Source organism: Lissotriton vulgaris, chromosome 12 (genome assembly GCF_964263255.1).
Source record: "Lissotriton vulgaris chromosome 12, aLisVul1.2, whole genome shotgun sequence".
In the NCBI taxonomy this organism is placed as follows: Eukaryota; Metazoa; Chordata; class Amphibia; order Caudata; family Salamandridae; genus Lissotriton; species Lissotriton vulgaris.
Window position 1 is genome coordinate 741486376 of NC_141700.1, and position 22101 is coordinate 741508476.

The window sequence follows — 22101 nt, forward strand, 5'->3', positions numbered from 1 at the left end:
CACCGCCTATCTGAAATACGTAATCAATACTCAACATAACCAATAAAGCATGTCTTAGTATGTCCTATTGGTTTAATACAACATGGTATGCGTGTCAAAACAAACTACCAAACAGAATATGAACATTGTTGAAACTCAGTGGTCTTACCTATTGATGACATAATCAAGACCACTCTCCACCTTATAAGGTGACGCCACTATTTTCACTGCTAAAAAGAAGAAAAAGAAAAACTAAAAAAAACACTGATCACAACCTTGTAATATTTAGTTTAGGGTAAAAGTGATGAGAATATGGTGGGTCTAGAAGTTGATGCGTCAGGTACTCGAACATGAAATGATAACACATACTGGGGTCTGGAATTACATATACCATGTGTGGACGGACTGATGCCCATGATATGTTAAGTGCTGGTGTGGTGAGGTTTAAAGTAAAGGGCTGAAGTTGGAACCGGACCGGAGCAAGTTCCCATGTATTGCTGTGTTTAAGTACAAGCAGTGTAACTCCAGGTTACGTGCATGCTGCCAAAAAAATAAGTGGTAGGCCTCTGCCACAAGTGAGTGACCAATTGCATTTAGAAGGGACCAACAAACACATTTGCTTGTATGTAAAGAGAAGAGCGGGACCTGCCTGCAGCACTAAAACATGTCAAGGGCGCAGTCCGAACTCCAGCATAATCGGAGTTGCTCGGACCGTGAAAAGCCTACTGCAGCTCACCTTTATGACATCTGTGATCAACTGGTGAGTTGTCCCGGCGAGAGGCAGAGGAATCTGCTAAGATAGACTATATGAAATGAAGGTATTCACTCTTGGCGTAACTCATCAGAGAGCGATGTTCACAATCATAGGAGTTGGAGTTCACTGTTGTGAGTGTGCCCAGACTCATGATCGGAAAGGTGTCCATAGGAAATGTAGTCACCTTATACAGGGACCCGCATCATTAAACAATGTGTGGGGTGGTCATTATGGTGCAGTAGAGGAAAGGTGACACCATGCAGACAGGCCTTCTGCAGGACCAAAGCTCATTTTGATGGAGAGTACATATGGATCCAGTATTGGGGGAGCAAAAACAGCAGTGTTATGCCATGTGTGAGGGGTGTTGTCATGATTTTGGATGTGACTGCATGAATACTGTGTGGATGGAGAACAACTGTGAGGTTCCATGTGCGCCAACTAGTAGAATATATATGGATCCAGTACAGGGGGAGTGAAAAACTGAGGGAAATCAGTATTCTGCTATGTCTGAAGGGTGTAGTCATGATATTGGGTGTGGTTGTATGAGTAGATGGAGAACAGTTATGAGGCTCCATGTATGTGAGCTAGTAGGGGGAATTCAGGCTGTCGGTGGATTGAGGTCAAGAGGATAATCATTGGGGTAAGAACACATAGTATGCTTCTAGTGCCCAGAATCGTCGAGGGGATTTCATTGTTCAGGCCCTGTGTATCATAGCGAAGCCTGAAGATCCATCATTGTTCCCTGTGGAATAGGATGGATTTGTCGGTGCCCATCATCAGAAGGTAGTGGGGTTTATCTATGACTGCCCATTTGATGTCATCTTCTGTGTGGCCTGCGTCCAGAAAGTGACTAGTAAGTTTGTTGTTATATTTCATACATCTTGTCAAGCTATGATGTTCTACTATACGTAGTCCTACCTTGCATGTGGTCATATACGGGTCTGAAAAACAAGCCTACCTTCAACCCACCGCTCCTTCTTTACACCAGAATTGGCTACCTTTGAGAAATCAGTGATAAAGGAATTTGACAGATTGAGACAATAGGTTAAAATGCCCTTCTTTAATCTGTCCAAAGCTGAATTACACTGTCTCCAACAACAAGGATCTGTCAGAGAGCTAGTCATCAAACTGGTTGACAAGGGCGGAGCAACAATCATTATTGACAACAGAACTACCAAGAAGAATGTTACTGACAACTTTAATTATGGGAGATATTACCAACGCTTATGTACTGACCCTACCCCGAGCCTATTGGCTACCATCAATACCTTGGTGGAAAGAGGGAAGTTTGAAGAATGGATCACCAAGGGTAAATCAGAATTATTGGTACAGAACCATCTCAAAACACCTTACTTCTACATCTTATCAAAAATACATGAACTCACCAGACCCCCAAAAGGAAGACCCATTTGATGTGAAATGGAATCTTTACTTCAACCACTCTCACAATTTGTAGATTAGTTCCTACGCCCAATAACAGCAGAGATGCCATCCTATCTTCAAGACACCATACACATACTGAACGTACTTACCGACATTGATTTCATCCCTGAGAAACACCTTTTAGCCTCTTTTGATGTAGAATTCCTATATACCACCATTCCTGAAGATGAGTCCTTACAAAAGGAGAAGGAGCTTCTGAATCACAATATATGGGATGACATGACCCCCCTTTTGTGATGGACTATGCCACCATCGTCAAAAAAGGGAATTTCTTTCAGTTTCAGGAACACCTGTACTGGCAAATCACTGGGTCATTGATGGGCAGCACCTTTTCCCCTGGCATGGCTAACATTTACATGCACAATTTCGAGTCCCAACACATCTATAAACCAGCCAATCCACACTATGCCAATCTTAAAGTATGGGGGGCTTATCTTGACGACATACTAGTGTTATGGGAAGGCACTGAAGAGTCATTAGAGACCTTCTCCATCTGGCTCAACACAATGAATCCCCAATAAAAATGTACATGTGAATTCAGCAAGACCTTCCTCACTTCTTTTTATTTGTGGTTGTATATCTCAAGGATGGTGGGATCTGCAAGGAGCTATAAAGAAAACCTATGCCTCACAACTCTTTACTATGCTACACCAGCTTTCACCCACGGGCCCTGGATAATAATCTACAAGTCAGACAGTTTCTGAGAATACCCAGAAATTTCACAGAAATAATGAGATTTAAGGAGTATGTTAACACACTATGGGCCTCATTTATGAAAAGTGACGCATCGCTGCGTGAAAACAGCGATGCGTCACTTTTCACTGCGCACTCCTTGCGACACCAATGATGCGTCATATTTAATGTATGACGGATCATGTCGCAAAGACTTACAGATACGTCAGTATTTCTGACGTATCTGTAAGCGCAAAAGTGACGCATTTCTGGAGTGTGTCACAAAAGTGACGCAACTCCAGCAATGCGTCCTTTCACATGGGGAAAGCCCCATGTGAAAGGGCTTGCGTCAGTCTTATGCCTGCTGTGAGGCAGGCGCAAGATTTTGGCGCAACAGCATCCTAAAAGTGACACAGTGAAATCTCATAGATTTCACTGCGTCACTATTACGAGGCTTTTTGCGGGGGAACGCCCCCTCTGCATACATTATACCTGATGCAGGTATAATGTAGCGCAGGGGGTTAAAAAGTGACGCATCTACCTAGATGCATCACTTTTTAAATATGGCGCAACAAGGCGCATATTTTACGCCGCTGGTGCGTCACAAAAAGTGACGCACCGGCGGCGCAAAACTGACTCAAGGCCTCATAAATAAGGGCCTATGTGCCTACCTGTCTGTTATGTTATGTTATGTTATGTTATGTTATGTTATGTTATGTTATGTTATGTTATGTTATGGGTGTCTTATATAGCGCTCGGCTACTCCAAAGAGTGTCCCGGCGCTTTCTAACCCACAACAAACTGCAGAGGGCAAGGAAAAAGGAGAAAAAGAGAGAACAAATTACTGACCATAGAGCCACGTCTTCAGACCCTTTCTGAAGGCCAGCAGATTAGATGTACTGCGAAGCGACAAAGGCAAGGCATTCCAAAGCTGGGGCGCCAAGTGTTTAAAGGAGCGTCCCCCGAACCCTTGCTTTCCTGACAGCAGGGACAACGGCAAGGCAGAGAGATTCCGATCTTAAGGCTCTAGCCGGTTTGTGGAAGGCAAGCCGTTTCTGGATATATTCAGCTCCCACAGCATGAAATGCCTTATGCGCCAGCGTAAGTGCTTTAAAAACAATCCGCTTCCGAATAGGCAGCCAGTGTAAAGAATGTAAAAGGTCCGAAGCTCTCGCTCGGCGATGTAGGCCAAAAATGGCCCGTGCCGCCGAGTTCTGGACCACCTGTAGTCTTTGGAGAAGGTATTCGGGCAGACCCAAAAATAAGACGTTCGAATAGTCCAGCCTCGAAACAATAAGGGCCTGGACCGTAATCTTCCTACGCGCCAGTGGGAGCAGGGGAAGGAACTTGCGTAGAATTTTAAGGAGGTCTTACTCTGCCAATATCATTCACAAAGCATTCAAAAGGGCAAGGAATAATCATAGAGAAGCCCTGCTTCAAACCCATTTAAAAATCCCCATGGACAGGTTGGTCTGCGTTGGTACATACAGTCATCAAGCAGTCAATAAATAAGAATTGATCCAGTCTCAATATGTGAAACAACCAGCTACTCAAAACCCCTATTTGCCATTAAATGCAGCAAGAACATTGGGGACATCCTGATACACACCAGGTCTATACCACCACCCTGCACATTGCGTGAGTCACACCAGAATACCCTATGGTCAGCTAAGCCTCCTAAGGGCCACTATTCCTGTGAGTTGCGCTCAGTCTGCCCTTACACCAATCCCACGTCACAGATAGAGCTCAGGCCTTACAACCCCTTGAGAATTACATACTGTAAATAATTACAACACAAATGGGTTATCTACATGCTAAGATGCCCTTGCAATCTGATCCATGTGGGTATGACCACACACAAGGTAAGACTACGGACAGTGGACATAGTGGCTAAATAAGATGTAAGAAATATAACATCAAACTCACTAGACACTTTCTGGACACTGCAACACAGAAAATGATTTCAAATGAGCAGTCATAGACACACCCCACTACCTCCTGACGATGGGCATCCTTGCATCCGTCCTGTTTAACAGGGAACAACTATGGATCTTCAGCCTCCGCTGTGATACACAGGGCCTGAACGAAGAGAACCCCTGGATCATTCTAGGGCACTAGAAACATACTATATGTTTTTACCCCGACTATTATCCTCATGACCTCAACCCACCGATAGCCTGAATTCCCTCTACCAGCTTATGTACATGGAGCCTCATAGCCGCTTTCCATCTACACAGTACTCATGCAACCACACACATTATCATGACTACACCCTTCAAACGTAGCAAATTTCTGTTTTCTCTCAGTGTCTTCACTCCTCCTATACTGGATCCATATGTACCCTACCAGTTTGCACACATGAAACCTCACAGTTGTTCTCCATCAACATGGTATTCCTGCAATCACAACCAAAATCATGACTACACCCCTCAAACATGGCATAACACTGCTGCTTTCACTCCTCTGATACTGGATCCATATGTACTCTACATCCAGATGAGCTTTGATCCTTCAGATACCATGATTATCCCTGTATCTCAGGGAGCACACAGGAATCAGTGTCCCCATATTAAAGAACAGTACCGGCCTACCTGCCCATATCGAGTTAAGTTGTCACAATCCACTTTTCCCTAGTCCTACCGGCAGCGTGCCACATTTCCTCTACTGCGCCATAATGACCAATCCACACATAGCTTAATGATGAAGGTCCCTGTATCAGGGGACTACATTTCCTACAGATACTTTTTGGATAATGAGTCTGGGTGCACATGCCACAGGTAACTACATTTCCAATGATTGTGAGCGTCTTTCTCCGATAAGTCTTGCCAAGCGCGACTACCTTATTTTCTTTTAGTCTCTCCTGGAAGACTCCTCTGCCTCTCGTTGGGACACCACACTAGTTGAACATGGACTTCATAAAAGGGAGCTGCAGTAGGGCTTGTGCGATCCGGGCAACTCCAATTATGCTGGAGTTCGGGTCGTGCCCTTGACATTTTTTAGGGCTGCAGGTGGGTCCAGCTCTTCCCTTTACTTACATGTAATTTTGTTTGTTGATCCCTTCTAAATGCAATTGAGCACTCGCTTGTGGCAGTCACCCTGCATTTATCTGATTAGCAGCACACATAAAACCTGGAGTTAAACTGCATATACTTGGACACCGCAATACATGGGATCCCCCTATGGTCCAGTTCCAACTTCAGCACTTTACTTTAAACCTCACCACACCAGCACTTAACGCATCATGGGCATCAATCCGTCCACACACTAGCTTAGTATATATAATTCCAGACCCCACTATGTGTTATCATTTCATGTTCCAGTACCTGGCAGATCTACTTCTAGACCCATCATACTCTCATAATTCTTACCATAAACTAAATAACACAAGATTGTGATATGTGATTTTTTGGTTCTTCTTTTTTTACTTTTAGCTGTGCAAAGAGTGGTGTCACCTTATAGGCTGGAGAGTGGTCTTGATTAAGTCATCAATAAGTGAAGGCCTCTGAGATTCAATAATGTTCATATTCTGTTTGGTAGTTTGTTTTGACATGGAGACCGTGTTGTATTAAACAAATAGGACATACTAAGACATGCTTTATTGGTTATGTTGATTATTGATTCTGTATTGCAGATAGATGGTGGACCCATTACCCCCACAAACCCCGTCCATCGCCTAAACGAGAGGCTACTGAATCTTGGTGGCCAGTATATTTACATATATAGATATTTATTTATTTTCATGCAGAGTGACTAGCCAATTGGTTCCTGAAGAATGGCCCTGAACCCCGTATGGGGTCACGACAGGGCAGAAAAACCTTGACCTACTCTAGGGTTATCTGAGCTGATCACCCCAAGTCCTCTCTTATTTTTAATCCTGTCCCAGGAGACCGCAAAATGAAGGTTATTTGGCCTCCTGTACAGTTTTAACCCCCTTCCTGTTCGCACTCTGCCCCTCAGCACTGACTCCTCTAGTTCCTGCCCTGAAAACACTTCAGCTCCTCCCCAAAGCGTGGCGAGTTGTAGCCCACACCAATGACCTTGCAGCATTAGCGAGAGGAAGGAAACCCTATGATGAAGCATGTCACCTTCGCTTGTCCTAAATAAGGTCTCCCTCCCTATTTTGATGGTTGTAATATTCATTCTGACACCATGACAGTGCCAAATTGGCGGACAGTCTTTTCATCTTCCTTGTTACTTTTTTCTAGAGACGTACTTATATTGAGATGCAAACCTCATCAGCAAAAACAAGGTTTAAAAACATCATTAAGTGTTGTACTATGTGCTAAGTAAGACTGACCTTTTTCCGCTATAGCAAGAATCCCATATGCAGCTTCAAGGGTAAAGAACTCACATGGGCATTAAAACCACTGGCCCAAAGGATGTAAATCTATGTGCCCTTCAAAGACATTTGTACATAATTTATCCATTCCTAAATGCCTTGGTGAATCATACCTGAAATGTCTAATTCCCTGTTTGTAAAAAGTGCTTAGAAGGCATCATCCTTTCTATTTGTATTTATAGTTTAAGATTATCAATTGAATGTTTGTTTTGATTCCCCTTTTGGATAGTTTGGTGGCTAAGGCACAATATCCTTTTAAGACACATGAAGCAGTCCTTCAGGCATACTACTTTATGTACACATAAATGCCTTTGTGAACTAGTACATTTTAGAACATTCACCCCCTCACCATCAAGCAATGCTTTATACATTCCTCAATAGCTCCCGTTTTGCATTTTGAATAACCACCACAAATGTTTCCACCCTCACCCCATCCCTCAGGCCTGCATTCCTACTTCCTCATCAAGGACCATAATCTCTGCTCTGTAGTAAAGAATGGAGAGTAGGCCAGGTGTTTTTTTTTCTATCATGGCAGATCTAAGTGGAGATCTTCTGTATTCTGAGAACCTATACATTACAGAGGTTAGAATAGTAAATATACCAATGGGAAGCAATAGAAAGTAGAAAAGGAGCATTATCAGTGTAATGAGCATGCTACTGAATTGGTCAGTCACCTTACTGGTGTAAAGATAATAGGCTGCACTATAAATCTATTGGTATTTTTTAACTGCATTGTGCAGCTCCAAGGCCTGAAGTATGAGTGATACAGATGTGGGAGTATCTACACACTGGCCACAGAAGGAGGACAAAATCACCAATATCCAAGAACTGATGTTTAAAGGATTAATCTATAATGCAGTTTGTGTCACTCTCTTGGAATCTTCACATGTCCTCAGAGTATATGGGTATTCTTAGCTTTATGTTGAGTGTTGTCAAATTAATATGAAGTATGACTAATATGAAAAGAGCTAAAATCTTCTATCTCCCTACATTCAGTTGCTACACTACGTTCGAAATGTCCGTTCTCAGAAGGAAGCGGGCTCAGAACTGATTTTTGATGTTGGAGGCATTTCGCAGACCCAGTACGATATTGTGAACTGGCAGCCTGGTATTGATGGCACCCTCAAGCATGTGATAGTGGGGAGCTACAAAGGCAATGCACCTGCAAGGAGCAGGTTCCTGCTCAACACCAGTACTATGTTGTGGAATACACAGGAAAACCAGGTAGGCAATAACAGCTGTCACAGCATGGAACTGTTCAAATACAACTTTGAGTTGCTCCAAGCCAACCCAGTGTGAGGCAGCCATGCTGGTTTGGTGAAAAGATGACTTATTTCTCTTCTCTCAAAATGTACATCTTTGCACCTGAGGATGGAGCCTATCTGAGACACCTATCCACTTTTTGGGAGCTTAAAACAGCAGTTCCTAAATTGCCCTGGGGAGGGGGTTTGGTCAGCAATAGCTACTCAGGGGTGCCACAACCATTGGAAAAATTAAATACCATCTGCAAATTAATAAACATCATGTATCTAAAGAAGCAAAACTTAAAATGTAAAGCTTCAGACCACTCTATAAATCAGAAGGGATTTGAGAATGGAGGTTCAAAATGTGCTTGGTATTCCTAGGTTGTTATATAGGAGCAGTGCAAGTACAGAAAATAGATTCTAATTGGGAAGACTGGTGGCCTCAAATAAAGAAATGATATGCACCAGCAAAAGTCCAGCATATTGCTCTATGTTTTAGAAACAAAACTAAATTGTGAAAAGCTCCACCCTTCCCATTAAAATGGAAAATTCTATCTTTATAAATGTTTTCATTTGTGAATTAAAAAAAAATACAATTACATAAATGTCATATTTGTTTGATGTACACTTTTTTGTATGTTGTACATCCACAGAAGTCAATGTGTTAAGAACCATTGGCCATTGACTCGGCAAAGAGGTTACCCAGTTGTGACAACACAACAAAACTCAAGTCAACATTATTCAAGTCGATAAAATTAATTTACTGATAGACTTTTAACAGTCACCTGAAAAACTGATCACCCATTGGTGTGCCTAGAAGTGTGTCATAAATCTGAGATATCTCCTGGGATATTGGAAATGTCTTTTGGTATTAATCACAATTCTGACATCTAATGTATAGAAAGCGAGTGCTGATTGAAGGGCATGTATAGGTAGGTCTACCCCAAGCATTGTGCTGGTTAGAGGAAAAGTGGTGGTGGATTAAAACAACAGCTCACAATGTAACACCTTTCCCTGCACTTAAGTTGCAACAAGTAATAATAACCTATTTATAAGTAGCTAAGGGTGCCACATTCTTTCACTGGTGATTCTTTATTTCTTAATGCATAGAATACAGGCAACTCTTGCCCATAATTCCTAAGATGCAGCCACTAATCTGACCCACAGCAATGGGCCTGGTGCAAACTCAGTGCTGGCTTGGCATGTGAAGTGAGTGTGCAGGAAGGCTTGGTATTGTATTCACTATAAGGCATATTTGTTCCCATTATTTATCTTTCCACTGAGCCTGAAGAACACTACTATTAGCTATTGAGAAGTCTGAGGAGAAGAAAGTCATGGAACATTTAAGCTGTACCCACCTACTGTGGGCAAGTGCCTGGAGCACTGTATAAGGTAAGGGAGTGAGAGTGTTTAACTAGTTGAAAGTTTGATCATTCTAGCTCTGTAGGCTGATTTCTCCCCTCTGGTTGGAAAGCACAAAACCCATGTTACAAGGAGGGTATTATCATTGTTTGACTACTCTTTTTATGTCCTCACTGTCTTGTTGTCTGGTGAAGGGCAGAGTGTACTTGGTATGATGATCTATCCTTTTTCTACACTCCTGTGCACGTGCTCCCCCTCCCACCCTCCCTCATGCAGCCTCCACCCGCCACACCACCTCTTTATTGTGCGCCGCCCCACTGCTTACCTCTGTCGGTGCCAGATCAGTATTCACATCTCCTCTATCAGGCAAAAGACCATACATTTTTTTCTGATTGAAAAGAGGGGCCTGGTGGCCTGCAAAAGATGTTGCTTCTGGACCATGACATCTATTGTTGAACACATAGCTGTACTGTGCCTTGCCAAGGCTGTACCTTGACATGTACTCCTGTATTTGGGTATGTGTCATTTTCCTGAGCTTATCTTGACAGTGTCCAGGCTTTTGTAGCTGACCTTACCATGTAATGCTGTACATGTGCATTTTAATGGTTGTAACTTAGCCTACAGTATGTGGGACACTACAGCTGCTATTCAATTGAAGTGCCTAGGCAACCATGTGTTTTTATTTGGGGAATATGAGAATTTGATGTCTGTCCTTGGTCCGAAACCACAATATCTAGGTATATTGGGCTGAAATGTTCTGTGTGAGACTCCTCTGATATCTATGGCTGAAATAGCATATTTGGGCAGCACATGGGCATAAAAGTTTTCACTTGCTGTTAGGCTGCACCTGGCAAAAGATGATAGTACTTGGGCATTTTTGGAGGTGTCTCAGTCTATAATTGATGTACTAGTCTATATGAAATTACTCTCAAAATACGAAGGCAGTACCTAGGCATGCATGAAGGTACCCGGAAGGCCGTGTTTGCATTTGAGTATTTGGTAATACCATCGCATAGCATGGTTGGATCTAGACATGAAATTACACATTACAAAAGCTGGCAGTATAAGGGATACAAGGCTCGACCTTTCATACATTGCCTTTCTTTTCAGATTGTGTAATACCTGGCATGCTATGGTCACACCTGGACATGGTATCTCATGGCAGCATCTGGTTTTGTGTTTGTTGTACTAGTGAATATAATGGAAGTTCTTTGGAACATTAAGTTTTGTTTGCATATGACAAACAAAAGTAAGTAAATATGAACGCATTGGAGGGTATAAGAGGTCATAGGAAAATGCGCCTGGGCACATGAAGATATTATGTGCCATATATATTTTCTGCACCTGGGCATATGGATCTGCATCAAACATTTGTTAAAACCAGAGCCATTAACTTTTTATCTGTGTTTATAATGTGAAGACTCATAACTGACTTATGGAAGTGTACATATTTTGAACTTCATAACACAGGTGGCTCTGGAACAACTTGTAGAAAATGCTTGTAGTGCTGAGAAGACAATTTGCACAGAAAAGACACGTTTTTTTCCAGAAAATTGGGATTTCAGAAAGCAAATCTTTTCTTGAAGTTGAGGATATTGTATTACAAATTACACGAAACCCAAAATTCAGTGGCAGGGTCAAGGGCAGTTGGCATGCTGTGTTTAGGTCTAAAACCTGGGTGTGTGGTGTCGAGGAGTTGGTGGGCATTGAGATATTTGGTTAGGGGTCTCTTAATGAGTTACTTAAGGACCTTGGCCAGCAACAGTAGCAGGGAGATCAGTCTGTAGTCGCACTGCATGGTCCATGTAAGATTTCTTCAGCAATAGAACAAAAGTGGTATGTTTTCAAATGCCTGGGAAGGGAGCAGAAACGAAGGAGGCATTTAGAATGGGTATGAGCATGGTGGTGATGGGTTGCAGTCCCTTGGAGTAGATGTAGTGGTGTTAGGGGTCCAATGGGGCTTCTCAGTAGATGAACTTCATGGTAGTGTTGGATTATTCTGGGGTGGTAACATGCCATGTGATTAGCTTTGGCTCTGTGGATAAGATAGGGAGGTGTTTGGATAGGTCTGTTGGGTCCAGTTGTGGAATGAAGTTGCTGTAAATGGTGGTGATTTTGTTACTGAAGAATTGGGAGGGATTGTTGCAGAGGCCCTGCAAGGGGATGAGAGAGTTTGAGGCAGCCACTGGTGAGGTGAAATCCTTCACAATGGCAAAGATTTATTTGCTTCTGTTGGGGCTGACAGCGATATGGTCTGCCAGTGTGGCATGTTTGGTGGTATGGACCATTTGGTGGTACAGGTGCGGGGCAGGTAGCACATACCATAATCTGCATTGTCCTGGCTCATTTTCCATTTGTGCTCCTGCTGTTTGCAGTGGGGTTTAATCAGTCTGAGTTCCTTCCTGTACCAACTGACCTGAGGTCTTCTAGATCTTGTATTGCAGTGTTTGAGGGAGGGTAGGGAGTCGGCACAGAAGGTAATCCAATTATTGAAATTCTCATAGGCTTTGGGGAGGCTGTTGCTGTGTTTGGGCTGGTTGGTACTAAGAGTGGTATCCCAGTACTTGTCAATGAAGCTGCTGCAATTAGTTTTGGTGGTCTGGTCTGGTAGTGGTCCATGTTCATTGGCCCCAGATCGGAATGGTGAACATGATGAGGGCCTGGTCTGTCCAGGAGACTGATGTGGGCTCTTCGACTTGAATGTTGTTGAAGGTGGTACAAATGGGGCCAGGAGGTGTTCAGAGATGTGGGTAGGCATACTTATTTGTTGGGCGAGGCCCAGACTGACAATGTTTTTGATGAGTGCTTTTGAGATGAGATCAGCGTGGTTTTTCAGGTAAAAGTTCAGATCGCCAAGTGTGATGTAATTGCTAGAACCAAGAGTGACAACGTTTGTGATGGCATTGCTGAAGTCGGTATGTGGTCCAGGTGGTCGTTAAATGAGAGTGCTGTATAGCTATGACGTTGAACAACAGTTGTTAGAAGTTGGAAGATGATGTGTTCACAGAGGTGATGCAACTGATGGCATTCTTGTGGTAGATGGGAAATATGCTTCTTGGCTTACAAAGTCTGTCCTGCCTGGGGATCTTGTACCCTGGGGGAATGGCTTTGGTGATGTCAAGTGCCGATAAGGGGTTCAGCTAAGTATCCATGAGGAAAAGTATTCTTGGGGTATTGTCATGCAGCAGGGCCCAGATTTCAGTGGTGTGTCTGGTGATTGAGTGATTGTTTGTTGAGAGGCATGAGAGGCATGTGGTGTCTGGTGAGTGAGTGATTGTTTGTTGAGAGGCATGAGAGGCATGTGGAGTATTATGTGGGAGATCACAGGACTCAATGAGTGTGAGAGAGTGGTATGTTGTGCGCTGTTGGTGCGGGTGCAGTGAGTGCTTGGTGTGGGCGCATCAAAGCTTTCAGGAAGTGCAGGAAAACATTTCCTTAGTGTTGTGTGGTGTGGCATGACAGCAGCATAAGGAGCAATGACTCGGGTTAAGGGCATGGAGTGTTGCTGCAGGGTAGCAATAGGTGTTGTATAGCAAAGATTCCTGGCCCTTGGTGCAGACCAGTTGTGGAGTGACACCTACAGTCTTGCCTTTGGCGCATCTTCATCACACCAGAAGTGCACGTCTGCTGCACGTCCATGTTGTAGCTGTCATTAAGTGCCTGTGTTTTGAAATGTAGTCCCGAGAAACACCTTACATACTAAATGCCATTTGTACATAGATGGATATTTAACACATCCGTATAAAATTGATACACAGCTTGCTCATTACTATATTTGATAATACGGTGGGATCAGTAAAATTGTGTATTACATGAAGATTATTTGAATACTATTTCAGGTACCACTCTCTCTGTGTACTCCTAGCTGTGCCCCTGGGACCAGAAAAATGGCAAGTGAAGGAGAACCTGCATGCTGCTTTCTTTGTGTGCCATGTCCCCAGGGAGAAATTTCAAACCAAACTGGTATATGAATCAGATTTTTTTAATGCACTTTGGGAGTCATGTTGTGGTACTGTTTTAAGAGGTGCATGTTGCTTTTTCTTTGCAGATTCTACTGAGTGTTTCAAATGTCCTTGGGATCAGTGGCCGAATGTGAACCAAGACCAATGCATACCAAGAACTATTGAGATTCTGTCTTATGAAGAACCCTTAGGCCTCAGTCTAGCAGCAACCTCTATTTTCTCCTCACTTTTCCCCCTAGCAGTTTTGGCCCTATTTATCCATCAGCGGGACACTCCGATTGTGAAAGCCAACAACCGCTCCGTAAGCTACCTTCTGCTCTTGTCGCTCACCTTCTGCTTTCTCTGCTCATTGACATTTATTGGTCATCCCACTCCTGAGAAGTGCCTTCTACGCCAGGCTATGTTTGGTATCATTTTTGCTCTTTGTGTCTCCTGCATCTTGGCTAAAACCATTATGGTGGTCATTGCCTTCAATGCTACGAAACCCAATAGTGACTTGAGGAAGTGGGTTGGCCCCAAATTGTCCTACACCATCATCAGTGTCTGCACACTCCTTCAGGTTTTTCTTTGTGTCATTTGGATAATTTTTAAACCTCCATTCACAGAATATGACATCAATGTTAATCCGGGACAGATAATAATTCAATGCAATGAAGGATCGCCTATTGCTTTCTGGTGCATGCTGGGATATCTTGCACTTCTTGCTTCTATGAGTTTCATAGTGGCCTTCCTAGCTAGAAATCTGCCAAGCAACTTCAATGATGCTAAATTTATCACCTTTAGCATGCTTGCATTCCTCAGTGTGTGGTTGTCATTTATTCCAGCCTATCTCAGCACTCGAGGCAAGTACATGGTGGCCATGGAAATATTTGCAATTTTGTCTTCAGCCTTTGCATTACTTTTCTGTATATTTATTACAAAATGTTATATGATCCTCTTAAGTCCTGAAATTAATACAAGGGAACATTTGATGGGCAAAAAATTAAAGGAAAACAGAACAATATTCAAGTAACTTATAAATCATGTGTGAAACAGAATTTTGATAATGTTCCTCTTATCTAGACGACAGCAAAAGTTTGCATTGAAGCCAGATAGCATACGGTACAATGGTACTAGTGAGGACATATATATGAATATATATCTGAATATGCATTCTGTATGTTCTAATGATACTATGGTTGAATTGTGACTTAAACATGTTTGTATGCTCTTTCATCTTCAACTGTTATACCTTTCAAGTCACTCAAATAATTGATGACAATTAAAATTCATCTTCAAATATCACTGACGGTAGCCCGTGTCACTTAGCCTTGAAAGAAAGAGGAAATTCTGGACTAGACATAGTTAAATGTCTATCACTATTTCAATGCTGTTTCAGTAAGACACTTTAAATTGCCAATGCAATGACTTTCACTACACCATCAGTGCTCTCATCTGACCCCAATGTATCCTCTAGAGTTTATTACACAAAATCTGCAATTTCTAATCAGTTTTTCTTGAAATTGTGAAAATTGAATAAACTGGACAAAGTAGTGCATCATGAATTGCTATATTGGAATTGGAGTCCCTCGTCACTGTCTACTGATGCAGGTCATCGTATCTAGACTCTGGTTGGCCAAGATTTACTAGAAGCTCACTCAACGCCACAAGATGCCTTACTGCGCTGCACTGTCTGAAAGGGAGAGAGCAAGAATGTGCAATTATCATGAACATATGGCACAATCCTGTTCTCTGCCTGTGCTAGCACAAATGCAGTTCCCAAGTGCCAATGCAGGCACCCTTGTGACATTGCAGGTCACCTTCCTGCACAAAAGGCAATCCCCAGGGCCATTTTCCTCTTTCTAATAATGCTGTACAAGACGGCACAAGTAGAAAGAGGAAATAGCAATCCATGAATCCTCACCTGGAGAGGCATACCATTTGGACACATGCCGAGGTTTACTAGTATTAGTAAGTCTTATAATGCTCACAAGCAATTGGTTGGTGCATGGTAACACCCACTCTCCACCCATGTAATGCCTTTCCAAGGTAGAGGAACGCAAGACAGGGACTTGTGCTACCTTGCTTTACTCCAGATTTACTATGCCTTGCAAAGCATGATGTTCAGCATAAGCTCTTGGCCTGGTTCTAGTTCTTCTTCTGCCACCAGATCCTCTCGCCTATCCCCTGTGAATGGTCTTTATCTCACTGCCCCTTCGTGAAAGTGCCATGAGACCGGTCAGAATACCGTTGAATGTGGAGTCTGGTTTTTACTAACATAAAGGCCATGTAACTGTACACTTCAGTGCAAGCAAGGTACAGATCAGTTGTTTAGCATCTGGAATGTGAGCAGCTTTTGTATCCAGACAAAAAACAGGAGACATTATTGCATTATGACAGCAGGATGGAGCTGCGACCTAAACACTCATCACTGATATATATAAATGTAAGTGTTGTAGTAGTTGTATAGCGCCCAAATCACCCCACATGGGGTCTCTCCGGCACTTGTACGCATACCGCTGTGTAACCCTTCCTGGTTTTCCCTGTGAGGCGCCCACTCCTGGGCACCCCCAAGGTGCAGCCAGGCATCCTAGCGCTGTTGGGGCCGTTATGGAGATTAAGCAAGCTATTGCCCAGAGTTGCAGAGTGGGACCCATGATTAGAATAGGCACCGAAGCGAGAATTATCAGGTCCGAGGAAATTGAGCCCTAGACCCGCCGAGGCGGGAATTGAACCCTGGTCCCAGGCCAGACCTCTGCATCAGGGTCTGCCGCTCTAACCATTGAGCCACACTTCCCCACGTCCATATCTGCTTTGATTTGCAGGTTAGGAATTTGAAAGCAATCAAGCTGGGTAAATTGAGTACCATTACATTGGTAACGGTAACACTTGTATTTGAATGCTTAGAGAAGCTAGAAGAGTGTCACAAAGGGCAATATCAAAACAAGTTATTACCAGAGTAATGGGCTTTCTAGGGTGTGGGCAAGAATAATTCATTGGTATGCTATGATATCAGGCACTTTCATGCATTTCCTGATACTGCTTGTGACGCCCATCCTGTGGTACTGCGGTACTGTTTCTTCCTAGCTGCTGGTATGGTTGGTTGATATCATTACTGAGTTGCTTCATCCAGCTTTTCAATAGCCTGAAAGTGTGTCAGATTTGTAGCCAGGGAGTATTAGGTTTTTAAAAGCTTGATCTACTGCACAAAGCTGATGAAAGGACAGTGGCTTTTTAATAAGCGTAAACTGTGTAGTTTGCAGTTGGAATTGAAATGAGGGCCATATATGACTGTGCAATGTCTTGGAACGTTCATAATATAAAATGCTTGTTTTAGCTGTAAGGACATTTTGTATACACTCATGACTGCTTTGCAATAAATTCTCAGTTTTAGCATTGAGTGAGGATATGTGTAAATATCCTTGCACTTTGGAGCACTGGACTAATGATAATAGCCCAACACTAGGGGAAAAGATTGCTCGGGGTTTGGACAAAATATTGTTTAATAATATCAGGAGACAGAAATATTGGTAAATAAATACTGTGATACACAAATATTGTGATGCATGACTATCATAGAAGAGAATATTGTTTTAGAGGTAAGTGATATCGTTGTCAATAATATTGATGTTTTGAATATCATTCTCACTAACATAGTGGTTAAAATATTGTTTATTAATTATTGTAATGTGTTTTAGTTGATATATTAATAGAATGTATCAGTATTGTTTATAAAAAAAAGTTATTTTTTTAATATAACTTGTAATTTAATTTTAACTGATTTAGAATTTGTTTGTAATTTTTAATGGTATTTTATAGAGTTGTAGAAGTTCTTAGGTTTGTAGGTGGATACAGTGGGAAGGTAACTAGGCAATACATAATTAAGAATTATTTAATACTTTTTATTCAATTATATGATTAATATATATGATGTCCTTTATGTAATACGGAGTCATTTTTGTCATATGATAATTGCAGGCTGTTAGGTATGTAGGAGTATAGGACCAGAATTTATTTAAGTAATAATAATAGTCGTTAATTATTTGATTTATTTCTAATTATGTCAAATATGGAACTCTGACTTATTTTACTTATATTTTAGTTGTGGGATGCTAGGTGTGTAAGGGTATAGGGCTTGATGATAATTAATTATTAATTGATTAAATAATTATTATAATTTGTAAATTGATTATTGAATTTAATTTTAAATATGTAAATGGGGGGCTATTTATTTAATTTTATTTTATTTATTTGTGGGATGCTAGGTCTGTAGCGGTGGGAAGTTAAATACATAATGATTAATTAACAATTAATTATAGTTGATATTTAAATATTTCATTTCTTTAAAATGTATAACTTATGGAATAGATATTTATATAGTCAGTGTTTAGGTGTGGGCTACTAGATTTGTAGGGGTACAGGATAGGACGTTAGTTATTAATAATTAAATAACAAATATGGATTAATTTCTCATTTTTATTATTGAATAGTTATTATGTAAATTGATGTTTTTTACATTTTCTTCTTACACCCACACCCACACACTCACACTGAGACACAAACAAACACACACAAATAAATATTCACTGAAAAAAACACAGGTTTCAGGGACGTTATTGTTTGTTGGACATTTCGCTCGTACAAAACTAGAGAAATTAGGCTGTTATAGTTGTTTGGCTAACTTTAACTCGGGTCACCGCAATGCACTGCTGATAACGTCACATATTACTTCACTCAGGACATGGTCATTGACATCAGTGATGACATCTCAAATGACATCACTGATGACATCAGTAATGTCATTTGAGATGTCATCAGTGATGTCACAGACCATGTCATCAGGGACAAAATATGTGACATTTTCCCCATTGCATTGCGGGAACGCGAGTTATAGTTAGCTCAACTAACTATAATATTCTAATTTCTCTAGTTTTGTATGAGTGAAACGTCCAACTAACTATAATATCCCTGAAATCTGTGTTTTTTTTCAGTGAATTTCCAAGGTTTTTTAATGCTAACTTGTAACAATAACGTCCTTGAAACCTATGTTTTTTCCAGTGAATTTCCAAGGTTCTTTAAATGCTAATTTCTAACCATAACATAGTAGTCGCGTTCACAAAGTGGTGCAGAAAGTGGACTGGGCTTCCGAACAACGATTAGAAATTTTGCTGCGTTAGACTTACAGGGGTACCAGGAAAGCTTCTTGGCCCCCAGGAGTAAAGTGGACTTCATCCCCCAACCAGTACTATGCCAGGAGGCACATTTGCAGAGTGGTGGAGAAAGGTGAGTGTGGCCTCCGAATACCTCTGAGCAATCCAACTGGGTGGGACTTACTGGAGGTAGCAGGAGTGGTAGTAGGCCCCCAAGGACACCTTGGGGGACAGCTACCCCTCCTATTACCTCTAGTAAGTCCTAAACAGCAGTATTGTTAAGCTCCACTCCCCCAGCACCTTGAGACCCTCAAGGGTGAGTAGAGTGCTGTCTCCTGACTGATTCTCATAGCAGGCCACGCCCCCTTTGCCCACCACTCTGCCAACGCGCTACCTGGCACGCTTTTGGATGGGGATTAAAGTCCCCTGCGCTGCTGGGGGTCCTTAGGGGCCAACTAGCCTCCCTGATACCTCCAGTATGCCCCAGATAGTGGAATTGGTGAGAGGTGGACAAAGGCCATGCCCCCTTTCTCCACCGCCATGCAAACGCACCTCCAGGCACGCTCTTGATTGGGGGATGAAGTCCCCTTGCCTGATGAGGGTGCCTGGGGGCCAGCTATCCCTTCTGTTATCTCTAGTAAGCCCCACACAGATGGATTGCTGAGAGTGGTCCGAGGCCATGCCCCCTTTTTACATCACTCTGCAAACGCCCCTCCTGGTTCACTGCTACTTGGGAGATTAATTCCACTTTAGTCCTGAGGTTATCAGGACATAAGCGGACCTCATCATCCCACCATCTTGTGGTTCGATACCGACAAGCAAAAAGGTTAGAAAAACTTTAAAAAACAATAAAATGGGGCAGGGTAGAAACACCCTGACCCCCCTAGGTCTAACAATATTTTTGTCTATTTTGGATGATATTAGAGTCAATTATGTGTTTCCCAATATTTTTGTACTTACCATTAAAAGTATATTAGCATGATATTGTGGAAAACAATATTTTTGACACAATATTTTTATTAACGATATTGTTTACCATGATATTTTGTCACAGGGTTGATAATTCTTCATGGATTTCAATTTACTGAAATACCATGGCTAGAAGAAATGAGATCATAGCGCTTTGATGTCACTCATTGCAGCTCGAGGAGATAGGACACCAAGCGCATGTGCAAAAAAAGAAAAAGAGACAAAAATAGCACAAAATCTTGATACATTATTTACTTTACAGGGTGCTGCAATAGTGTCAAAATGCAAACCAATAGTGCTTCACACTACTTTGCATTATTTTACATCATCATCATATTAACTTTATTCGATCAAATGTAGACTATAAAAGTACATTGTAACATCATTGCAGAAAATAATCGATAAAACATAACACATCCAGACACATAAAATAATCAATAAAAATATAGAATAAGACAATCTTAAGTTGAGACACCACTACATTCATGGGCAGAACATGATTGAAAAAGAGGATAAAGAAATGTGCAATTTAGGCAAATATGTGGTCCATACAATAAAATCATACTGAAAACAGAGCACACTTAATAAGACCTAACGTTACAGTAGCAGACAACAATACATCATGCTTGAGTACAATACATTCAAATCCAGCAAACGGCTCGGACCTAAACCATACATAATAAAGACAAGAAGACATTATTGGAAAAACAGACAAGTATATAACCACCCAAACTGTTACAGTCAGGGCAATATGTGCTTCTTCAATCCTCCTAAAATAATTGTAAAAAAGCAGCAAAACACAATAAAGTGTGCAAAATAGGCAGATATGTAAACCATCCAATTTATTTGGAGTCAAAACAATATATACGTATTGAAACCTCCTGCGATGATAAAACAAAAACTAATCAGATAAAAAACTTCATAGTCAAAACCAGCTGGTGGAGCAGAACACTGGACAGTCACAAAAAGTGTCTTACAGAAGATAAAGTGCATAATGAATCAGAGATCAGGCAGAGATCGAGCAGGACCTAAACATATGCTAGATGCCTTCTGCAGCCTCAACCATGAGGCCAGGAAGCAAGCAACAACATTGCTTACATAAGCATCCGGAAGTAACTGAGGTACATGAGAGCAGGCTTCACCTGGACAAAATTTAGGGATTTCAGCAGAGGTAATACAATTGTCCTATGAGCAACATCATTAAAAAAACATAAAGGATCCTGTCAGAAACAAGGGGAGGTCCTCAGCTCCACATTTTGAATATTAAACTTTGGAAAAGCTAAAACCAATGCAATTAGTTAAACCTGAATCTTGGAAGAAGAGACCGGTGATGACAGTTAAACACATTAAGCAGATAAGGTTCTGCAGCAGGCCTTGTTAGAATCAAGGTGTGTCCTCACACAGAAGGCTTCTCAAGTTCTACCCCCTCTCTCTCTTCTTTCCTCCATGAAAGAATGTTAATCTGGGTCCAGGGGATATCTGTCTCCAGAACATTATAAGGTGAGTGTAAGGATGAGGCGGAGGCAGGAAATTGTAGATCAGGATTTATTCAGGAGAAGAGAGCCGTCCAGCTTGAGGGGAAGACACAGCAGCTGCAACTGCCAAACAGGGAACACTGGGGAGGAATCTTCAGTACATGGGAATCCAAAGGGTGACATCACAAGGTGATGAAATGGTAGCAATACAGATCACCACACACCTCCCCCCTTTTTAAAAAAAAACAAATTTGAGAACATAGTGAAACAACAAGGAAAAGCAAATCAGATATAATCACGGTATTTGTTGGGCCTAACAGTTGCCCTCGAACTTTTCCTTAAACCATTACCAATATTAACATTCGAATCTTCTTCTAAGCCATTACCAACATTGACATTCGATGAGGGAGCAGTTGCACGGGAAGGATCTTTGGCAACCCGAGAAGTGCTCCACCAATTGCCATTAGACAGCTTGACAGCATTCTTGCGAACTTCAACAACCTGTTGGGATTCAAGAAATTTCGAAAAACCTTTCTTAACTATGACAGGATTCTTGATTCTGACCGAATCACCAGCATGAATGTTGTGAGAAGACTTTTTTCCAGACTCCACATAGCAAGGCAGAGAACCAGAAGATTTTTTATTGGCACATTCCCACACTGCTTCTAAATCACAGCCCCGGTGGAGACTTTTGACCATCCAAAAGGGGAAAGCTTGGGAGCAAGCTTTTCTTCCTCTCATCAGTTCGAAAGGAGAAAAGCCCGTGGCAACAT

General features: G+C 41.8%; 1 protein-coding gene across 1 annotated transcript; it reads left to right on the forward strand.

Moving 5' to 3' along the window:
- Window positions 1-643: 643 nt before the first annotated feature.
- On the forward strand, window positions 644-14767 carry LOC147678519 (vomeronasal type-2 receptor 26-like). The gene is made up of 4 exons (XM_086945665.1): window positions 644-739; window positions 8184-8411; window positions 13633-13756; window positions 13842-14767. The coding sequence occupies exons 1-4, from the start codon at window positions 644-646 to the stop codon at window positions 14765-14767; spliced, it is 1374 nt and encodes a 457-aa protein (XP_086801791.1).
- Window positions 14768-22101: the final 7334 nt, after the last annotated feature.

Excerpts from the sequence above, each read along its gene's own strand:
- LOC147678519 (XM_086945665.1), top strand. The coding sequence starts at position 644 with ATGTCAAGGGCGCAGTCCGAACTCCAGCATAATCGGAGTTGCTCGGAC. Across the intron at positions 740-8,183 it reads ATGACATCTGTGATCAACTG|TTGCTACACTACGTTCGAAA; the intron begins GTGAGTTGTCCC and ends CCCTACATTCAG. Across the intron at positions 8,412-13,632 it reads GGAATACACAGGAAAACCAG|GTACCACTCTCTCTGTGTAC; the intron begins GTAGGCAATAAC and ends ATACTATTTCAG.